The 9062-nt window shown below is 57.6% G+C and overlaps 1 protein-coding gene across 4 annotated transcripts; it reads left to right on the top strand.

Moving 5' to 3' along the window:
• Positions 1-2076: 2076 nt before the first annotated feature.
• On the top strand, positions 2077-9062 carry RAB9B (RAB9B, member RAS oncogene family). 4 transcript variants are annotated; one of them, XM_061598840.1, is made up of 2 exons: positions 2077-2272; positions 5538-9062. In XM_061598840.1, exon 2 carries the CDS (start codon positions 5555-5557, stop codon positions 6158-6160), a length of 606 nt encoding a protein of 201 aa, XP_061454824.1. In that variant the 5' UTR covers positions 2077-2272; positions 5538-5554; the 3' UTR covers positions 6161-9062. The 4 variants fall into 4 exon arrangements, with proteins under 4 accessions (XP_061454824.1, XP_061454827.1, XP_061454823.1 ...); XM_061598843.1 differs by lacking the exon at positions 2077-2272 and adding an exon at positions 3338-3400; XM_061598839.1 differs by lacking the exon at positions 2077-2272 and adding an exon at positions 3348-3461.

The raw sequence follows: 9062 nt of genomic DNA, 5'->3' as shown, positions 1-9062 counted from the left end.
CTGATGCGGCCGCCATTGCTGACACATGCATAAGAACATAAGAAGAGCCTGCTGGATCAGGCCAGTGGCCCATCTAGTCCAGCATCCTGTTCTCACAGTGGCCAACCAGGCAGGTGCCTGGGGGAAGCCCGCAAGCAGGACCCGAGTGCAAGAACACTCTCCCCTCCTGAGGCTTCCGGCAACTAAACAAGCCTTTTCCCCAAGCCCTCAAGGTGCTTACCATAGTAAAACAGGGAGGCGTCTTTCAATAAATAATGGAATGTGTTTGAGCAGGGAAGGAGCAAAGGAGAAGATGCCCCCCTGGCCAGAAATTATGCCACAAATAACGTTAGGCCGCTTGGTCCCAGGGCCCCTTGGACAGCCCCAAGACTGACCTGCAGCACAGTAGAATCATAGAATTGTGAAGCTGGAAGGGGCCTATAAGGCCATCAGGTCCAACCCCCTGCTCAATGCAGGAATCCAAATTAAAGCACACCCGACAGGTGGCTGTCCAGCTGCCTCTTGAAGGCCTCCAGTGTTGGAGAGCCCACCACTTCCCTAGGTCATTGGTTCCACCATTGTATCGCTATGTTAGGAAGTTATTCCTGATGTTCAGCCGAAATCTAGCTTCCTGTAACTTGAGCCCATTATTCCATGTCCTGCACTCTGGGATGATCAAGAAGAGATCCTGGCCCTCCTCTGTGTGACAGCCTTCTTGTACTTGAAGAGTGCCATCACATCTCCCCTCAGTCTTCTCAAGGCTAAACATGCCCAGTTCTTTCAGTCTCTCCTCATAGAGCTTTGTTTTCAGTCCCCTGATCATCCTTGTTGCCCTCCTCTGAACCTGTTCCAGTTTGTCTGCACCTTTCTTAAAGTGCCGTGTCCAGAACTGGACGCAGGACTCTAGATGAGGCCATTCTTGTAACACTGACAATCCAGAAAATGTGATCCCCCAAAACAAAAGCAGTCTGGCAAACAAGTGTGAGAACAGGACCCAGCATGTGCTCCAGAGTGTTTGGCCAAGCCCCCCTCAGACCCTCCAGCTGCAGATGCTGGGAGCAACCCTGGCTCTTTGGACAGTCCCTGGGCAGGGGGAAAGGGCAGCCACCCTCTTCATTGAACAGGAAGGGGGAGCTGTCTTCTCTGCCTTATTCCCTTTTAAGCCAACTCAGCATCCAGGGGACTCCCTGGAGGTTCAGTCCTTTGCCCTTTTGCACATTTTCCAGATTCCAGAAGCCCGCCATGACAAATGCAAACCTGCCACAAATAGCTGAGCACATTCTTCACCCAGGACTCCTCCAGGGAGTGTCCTCTCGCTCCTCTCTTACGGGGCAGGATGGAGCCAAGGGGCTTGGAAGGGGCAGCTGCTGGCCACGCCGGAGAGGCTTCCTGCTCCACCAGGGGTGTTTCAGGAAAAGCAGGTCCAGAGGGCCTAGAACCACCCAAAATGCATGCATCTGACCCAGCATATGCCTGATTTGCACTAGCCCAGGCAAAGGTTTGGGGGCATTTACGAACAATCACAGAACCTGTATAACCACCTTAGCGGCAGGTCCTGATCCAGTGGCAGCAGTGCCATGCTGCAGGCATTCTGGGTGCTGGAGATGCTGAGCCCAACTACAAGAAGAGGGCGCACAGGCAGAGAGGTGTGGCATTTCTGTGACCAATACCATTTCGCCTTGTTCAAAGGGCTGTGATACACACTCAGCCTCTTCAGACCTTAGGACGGGGAAGAGTTGTGTTTTTTAAAACAATGCAATGGTGCCCACTTAGAGGGAGGGGAGGGATGTTCTGTCGCTGGTCACAAGCGGCATGTGTCAGGCCAATTGGTGCCAGTAACACCAGCTGTGCAGCAGATTTGCTCCCAGGGAGAGCTTGCTCCTATGCCTCATTTTAATGGTCTGAGCGCCCAGCACCCCACCTGGCGCCTGGTGGTGCAGGCAGCAGCACAGAGCAGCTGGGCAAAAGGAGCGTCCTTTCTAGGCGGGCGTTTCAGCCAAGAAATATTTGCTGTCTTCATGGCAGGGCTTGGCTCCCGCCCTGCTCTGGAAGGTCAGGAGACTGGAGGCCACTCCCTGAGGCAGGAACAAACAGAACCAACAGGCCAGGGCTGGGCTGTTGTCGGAGGCACAGGGAGGCAGCCAGGAGCCCCAGGCAGGGTCTCCCTTGGCCACGAAGCACTCCTTGCAGCCCTTCTCGGTCTCAAACGTGGAGCGGCAGAGGCTATATGCATAGGAATCATGGACCCCGGCTGAGAGCGATCCCACCGTCAGAGCTCTCTAACGTCTCCAAGGTGGGCAGCACCTTCTGCCTGCAGATCTGTCGTGTGATATGCCATTGTAACTTGGGCCAGCCTGCCCACCAGCCTGTACTGCAAGATGGGCGCAGCACTCTGCTGGCGATCCTCTAGTGTTTGTGCGGCCAAAGTTCCCCGGCAGGCTTGAGGGCCCTTTGGCGCAACACTCCCCTCCCTTGTTTGCTTTACCTCTGAAGGGGAAGCCACCAGAGTCGCCAAGGGCCGGAGCGGCACCTGCCGCGTGCTGGCGCCCCTCTCGCCCTCTCCTCGGGGCCAAAGGAGCCGTAGCGACGATGGTGCCCCAGGGACCACCTTCTGGCACATGGGTCCTGCCAAGCAGCCACGTACCACAAGGGAGTCCCCGCAAACCAGCCTCCGGGCTGCCGGCGCCCTCCTGTCTCGCAGGCCAGGCCAGCATCCCTCCCCAAGAGGAAGCCGGCGGTGCACCTCCAAAGCCGGCAGGCTTCCTCACAACAGCCGCCAAAGTCCTTCCCTCCAGCACATCCTGCAGGAAATGCCGAGGAGCCCCTGTGGAGCCGCAGCCGGCGGAGCCGGGCAGGGCAGGAGGAGGAGGAGGGCGGCTGCCTCAGCTTGCCTTGCGAGCGTGGCAAGGGCGAGGAAGGAGGGCGACGCTCGGCAGCTCTGACTGGGTGGCTTGCCTCCGAGGGCCGCCGCGCCCCGATCCTCGTCTGCCTCCAGGACGCCAAATGAACGTACCCACCCCACTCCCCGCCCGATGGCAGCCCTGCGTAGCCCCGCTGACTCCTCGGGCGTCCCCCCCGCTCCGGATACCCACGACCTCCCACCGGGCCCCCGCAGGAGAGGCACAGCAGAGAAGGGGAAGGAAGCCAAGCGCCGCCTGCCTGCCTGCGCGCAAAGGGCCGCGCCCGCGGGGCTGCTCCCGGGCCGAGGGGCGGCGGGGGCGCACCTTCTTGCCGGTCCCTGTGCTGGGGGCGTGGCTTGATGGGGGGCTCTCCTCCGATTGGCGGCCGCAGCCGCGGAGAGATGCCGGAGAAGCACGCCTGGGTCTCCGAGGGCGATGGGCGCATGCGCGATGGGTTCGCCCTCGCTCGGGCCCGCCCTCGCTCGGGCCCGCCCGGCTCCAGCCGCTCCTTTGATCTGCCGGTGAGCGCCGAGCGCGGTGGCCGCGCGTTCGAGACCCGTGCCGGGCGGGCGGTGGCGGCAGGTGCGCAGCGCGGGGAGATGGCGATGCATGCTCCGGCCCCCGCTTCTGTCTGCCGGGCCGAGGGGCGCGGAGCTGATCCGGGGCCTGGGGATCCCGGCCTTGAGTCTCTTGCGCGGGGTGGCGGGGATGAGGACGGGGCGTGCCTTGCCTCCTTTCCAGGGGGCGAGCCGCCCTGCTGCGCTTTGGAGCCCTCGTGCGCAGTCTGCGGAGCGGGACCCTGGCCTTCCGCCCTGGTATCGTGGCCGGAGGGCATCCCCGAGATGGATCCGGGAACATTGGAGCGCCCATTAGGGGCCTCGATCCATCGCCCCCCCCGCCTGCTCCCTGCTCTGCTTGCAAAGGGGTCGACCCTTTCAAAAGCCATCCTGGGCCTTTTCTGGTGAAAGCCTTTAAAGAGCCTTTCTGGTGCAGGGCAGGTAGAAGTGCACTAAAGGGTAAATAACACAGCAATTGCTGCAGCCGCTCTGACTCGCTCTGGCTGTCGCTGAGGGGGTGGGGTGGGGTCAGTGTGCTAGCTGCCGCTCCCTCCGCCTTCGCACAGCACCCGGAAGGCCCCCACCTGTTTGGCCTTCGGAACCACTGGGCCAGAGCACGGCACTGTACGTGGGGGATGTCGCAGGGGGAAGCGAGGGGGGCAGGGGCCGGCCGGGCTTCAGGCCAAATTGGCTGCTGGAGTGGGCACCCACATCCAAAGCGGACGGTCCCTGCCTTGCCTTTCAGGGAGGGTGATGCGTGTGGGTAGCCTTGATCAGCCTGCCCTGGAGGCAGGAGTCGTCTCCCAGCAGAACAGCCACAGCTCAGGGGGCCCACCCTCAGCCCCCTTCGGCACATGCCACCTTCCTCACTTTAAGGCCATTTCCATGCACCCAGCACAGCTGGCCTTTCCTGTTTGAAAGCTGCAGCCGCAGGCATGAATTCGTATTGCCTTGTGTGCCAGGCCACACTGCAGGGGTCTGTTGAGGGGGCCCTGCCTCCGCGCACACCTGAGCCCTCCATCCTGAGGACGTCAAAAGAGGCCTGCTGGGCCAGGCTGGAGTTTTCTGCCTAGCAGCATTCTGTCCAAACAGTGGCCAACCAGTCGCCCCTGGGAAGGGCCATGGCCCAGTGGCAGAGCACCTGCCTGGCATGCAGAAGGTCCCAGCTTCACTCCCTGAAATCTCCACGATGGACTGGGAAAGACTTCTGCCTGAAACCCCGGGGGGGGGGGCTGCCAGTCAGTGTAGACAGTACTGAGCTAGATGGACCCAGGATCTGATTAGTTGGTATAAGGCAGTTCCCTATGAAGCCCGCAGGCAGGGCATGGGCGCAGGTGCCCTCTCGCCCACCATGCTGCTCCCGGCAACTGGCATGCAAGGACATGCTGCCTCTCAAACCTGGAGGCACCAAACAGCCATCATGACTGGTAGCCATTGATCCTCCCCCCTCCTCCTCCTCCTCGTCCTCCATTAATTTATCTAGTCCCCCTTTAAAGCCACTGACCATTTCTTGTGGCAGTGAGTTCCACACATGAATATGTGTAGAACAAGGGGTGGGGAACCTCAGACCCAGAGGAGGAATGCAGCTCCCCAGACCTCTTTGCCTGGCCCTTGGAACTCTCCACAGGCCACACACCCCAGCGGCCCTCAAGTGTTTCCGCCTCGCTGTAGCAGGGCCTTGAACTCTGACGTTGCCTCCTGCATGCCTGGGTGGGGGATAGAGGAGGTGTCTGTGGGTATGCAGAAACGTGCCTTCTGTACCAAAGTACAGTTTGCATTTGTGGTTCCAGCTGCTTTCTCCAGCCCTGCCCATCACTGGCACGTGGCCCTCAGAGAGTTAGAAAGGACTGTGGCCCTCAGGCTGAGAAGCCTCCTCCCACCCCCAGTGTCTAAGAATTGCAAGCAGGCAATGCAACGTAGGAAGAGCAGCCCTGAAGCACAGCACGTGCAGCCTCTCCACTCTCCTGCTGCCGGCTCTCGTCCTATGCCTGCCCTTTCCTCTGCTGGAAGAGAGTTGGGCAGCTCGCCGCCACCCCTAGGGCATGGCCGGAGGCTTCTTCCCGCTCGCTCACTCCCTCGCTCTGTGGTTGCCTCATTCTAGGTCTCGCCACTGCCGCCATGAGCGGGAAATCGCTGCTCTTGAAAGTGATCCTCCTGGGCGACGGTGGAGTTGGGAAGAGTTCCCTCATGAACCGCTATGTCACCAACAAGTTTGACTCTCAGGCGTTCCACACCATCGGGGTTGAGTTCCTCAACCGGGATCTGGAGGTGGACGGGCGCTTTGTGACACTCCAGATTTGGGACACGGCCGGGCAAGAGCGCTTTAAGAGCCTGCGGACTCCCTTCTACCGGGGAGCCGACTGCTGCCTGCTGACCTTTAGCGTAGATGACCGGCAGAGCTTTGAGAACCTGGGCCACTGGCAGAAAGAGTTTGTCTGCTATGCCAACGTGAAGGATCCCGACCACTTCCCCTTTGTGGTGCTGGGCAACAAGGTGGACAAGCGAGAGAGGCAGGTGAGCCCCGAAGAGGCCCAAGCCTGGTGCATGGAGCATGGGAACTACCCGTACCTGGAGACAAGTGCCAAGGACGACACCAATGTGGCCGTGGCGTTTGAGGAGGCAGTGCGGCAGGTGCTCGCCGTGGAGGATCAGCCGGAGCATTGCCTGCTGGGCCACACCATTGACCTGCGCTCCAGCCCCAAGACGGGCTCTTCATGCTGTTGAGAGCAGCCAAGGGGTGTGAGGGCACATCCTAGGGCAAGAGGCACTGGGGGCCAGGCTGTCACCCGGAAGGGGCCTGTTGGCGTGTGCAAGAGGCAGTGCTTGGAGTGGGCCTCTCCGTGCATAACCAGCTGCTTGCAGCTTGGCAGATTAGCACAGGGGTGTGGGAGGAAGGGAGTTTCTTGTGGGCAGAGCAGAGGGGTCAGGTCTGGGCAAAGAAGGCCTCCTGCCTCTCTCCTGGGGACACGTTGCTTTTTGCTGCCTGCCTGGTTATGGGAAGCACAGTGTTGTCCCACCCGCCCTAGAGCATCTTTGGCAGAAGTTGGACTTGCAGCGAGCCATGCACAAGTAGCCACACTCTGGTCCTGTGAAGAGGTGGGCGCTGAGGGGGCTGTGTGTGTGCATGTGCAAATATTGTAGCTTTGCTTGATGGCTCTGGTGCTCCCGAGTGTCAAGGAGCCTATTTCTCGCCTGCCTCAGGGGGATCATGTGTCTATTTACGATTGATTGATTGATTGATTGACTGATATCCCACTCTTCCTCCCAGCAGGTATCTAGCTGAGCTTTTGCCATTAGAGGTACATGCCTTCTGGTTTTGCTTCACCTGCAGGGTGGACTGCCAGATGTTCATGCGAAACAAGGAATTAGGGCCCTTCCAGTTTGTGTTTTTGCAGGTGTTTTCTGCAATATGCCCCTGACACAATAATAGTACATTAGTGAATACTGGACTGTCTACACAGCATTCCGCTTTACTAGTTCTGCGATGCTTCCCCAACGTTACTGCATTACTGCCATCTGGAGGGACACTCTTGTGCCAGAACACAGGATAAAACATCAACTGGAGCATTCGTGGTATAAAAAGTTAACAGGATTTCAGCAGGAAGCTGCAGGGCATGCACTTATGGGAAAAGAAGCAGTGTCTCCAGCCCAAAACGTTTGCAGGTGCAAGCAGTCTTGAAAGTGGGATTGCATATAACGGCCCCAAATTATGAGTACGAATGATCATAAATGCCCAATGACAGGGATGTTTGTAGGGGGCTTAGTTCCACACCGTGCAGCTTGAGCGCTGGTTCCCAGAATACAGGAACCTAAGGAAGCTGCCTTATACGAGTCAGACCATTGGTCTTTCTCGCTCAATAGTGTCTACACTGACCGGCAGCAGTTTCCCCAGGTTTCCAGGGAGGAGACTCTCCCAGCCCTACCTGGAGATGCCTTTGGGGGGGGGAATTGAACCTGGGACCTTCTGCATGCAAAGCAGATGCTCTGCCACAGAGCACTTCCCCTTCAGCACCTGTACAAAGCGAAGTAGCGGGCACACTTAGCTGGCACCCTTTCAGTCCAGGTCTTTGCTCTGTAGCGTCAGAAACACATTCAAGTCTCCATCTTGAGTGAGGCTCAGGGTGGGTTTAGCTCCCATGAAGTCACCCAGCAACAGGAGGCACAAGTGGCTTCTCCAAAGGAAAGGGGTCAGAAGACACCCAAGGCCAGCTGCTGCTGCCTTTGAGCTGTTGCGGGTGCTTTTGGCCAAGCTGTAGCGGGGGGTGCAGACTGACATGCCTTGGCTGCAGTGTTTCTACCTTCATTTGGAAATAGGGGCTTCAGCAATGGGTGGGAGATATAGATATGTACAGTATGAGAAACGTAAAGTGTGAGCCATAAACTGGCCATCTGGAGCCTTTGTCCCTGACGCACTGCTGAGCTCAGGTCAGTGCCCTTTCCTCCACTCTGCTGTAATGGAATAGAAATGTAGAGTGTGGTGTGTGATCTCCTCTGCACCTGCCCTGTGGGAGCAGCATCATCCCAACAGGCCCCCAGCTCCACTCTGAGGGTTTTACCACCTTTCACAAGGCAGTAGTTGCCACTTGCCTGAGCGCCATTTATCTGATGCTGTCTCCAGGCTGAACACCATTCTCTGGAGTGATAGGCGGGTGCCCTCTGCAGGGACTTCTGGAAATTGTAGCCTACCATTCCCCAGAAAAATATGCGCATGCAAAGCTGCCACAGGGTGAGTGTAGGTGGGATGGACACCTTGGTTGAGCCCAGAGAAGCCTTCCAGGAGGGAGGGAGCAGTGCATGGGTTGGCTTTAATGGCCACGCCCCCAAGAGACCACCTGCCTGTCTTATCGTTGTGCTTGGTAATTGGCCACCTGCCTTTTCCCGTGAATTGGTGTTTTTCAGCTGGGAGTCCAACTGAACTGGCATCCAAAGTGGCCCCAAATCCCTGGCACACTGAGCGATCCCTTTGCCTGTGCAGGGCCCAGGGCTCCATCTGGCCTCTGGCATTTCCTGCAAAAGGAGGCAATTGCTGTGGTGCAGTTCTGGGTCTGAGAGCCAGTGTGGTGTAGTGGTTAAAGTGTTGGACTAGAACCTGGGAGACCAGGATTCGAATCTCCACATAGCCATGAAGCTCACTGGGTGACCTTGGGCCAGTCACTGCCTCTCAGCCTCACGAAAACCATATTCATAGGGTCGCCATAAGTCGGAATCAACTTGAAGGTAGTACATTTACATTTAGTTCTGGGTCTAGCAGAGGCTTGACTGTGGAGTGTCTGTGTGTGAAGGTGGGTAGGCCTCACGTCATGTGCCTAGAGCAATGCACAATAACCATACCCTGCAATTCGTTTTTGGCATCTGTAGTGACGAGGTCTTTTATTTAGGTTACAGTCCAATATTTCATTGGACCAGTGTATTTTTACATTCATTATTTTAAAGAAAAAGACATTATGTCTAGCTCTGTAAATGTTTGATGACTTATTTCAAAGCGCAATAGGTACCCCGCTGGAAGACCCACATTTTGCCTTGCCATGTTCCCACCTGTTGCTTCACTTGCCTAGCCATGAATCTGCTGGCAGTGCAAATCTTCCTGCACTCAAAAGAAACTAAAAATGTAAAGAGGCAAAACTGC

Source organism: Rhineura floridana, chromosome 16 (assembly GCF_030035675.1).
Source record: "Rhineura floridana isolate rRhiFlo1 chromosome 16, rRhiFlo1.hap2, whole genome shotgun sequence".
NCBI lineage: Eukaryota > Metazoa > Chordata > Lepidosauria > Squamata > Rhineuridae > Rhineura > Rhineura floridana.
Note: the sequence above shows the minus strand (reverse complement) of the source record. Positions and strands in the feature narration are given on the sequence as shown.

Excerpts from the sequence above, each read along its gene's own strand:
- RAB9B (XM_061598840.1), top strand. The coding sequence starts at position 5,555 with ATGAGCGGGAAATCGCTGCTCTTGAAAGTGATCCTCCTGGGCGACGGT.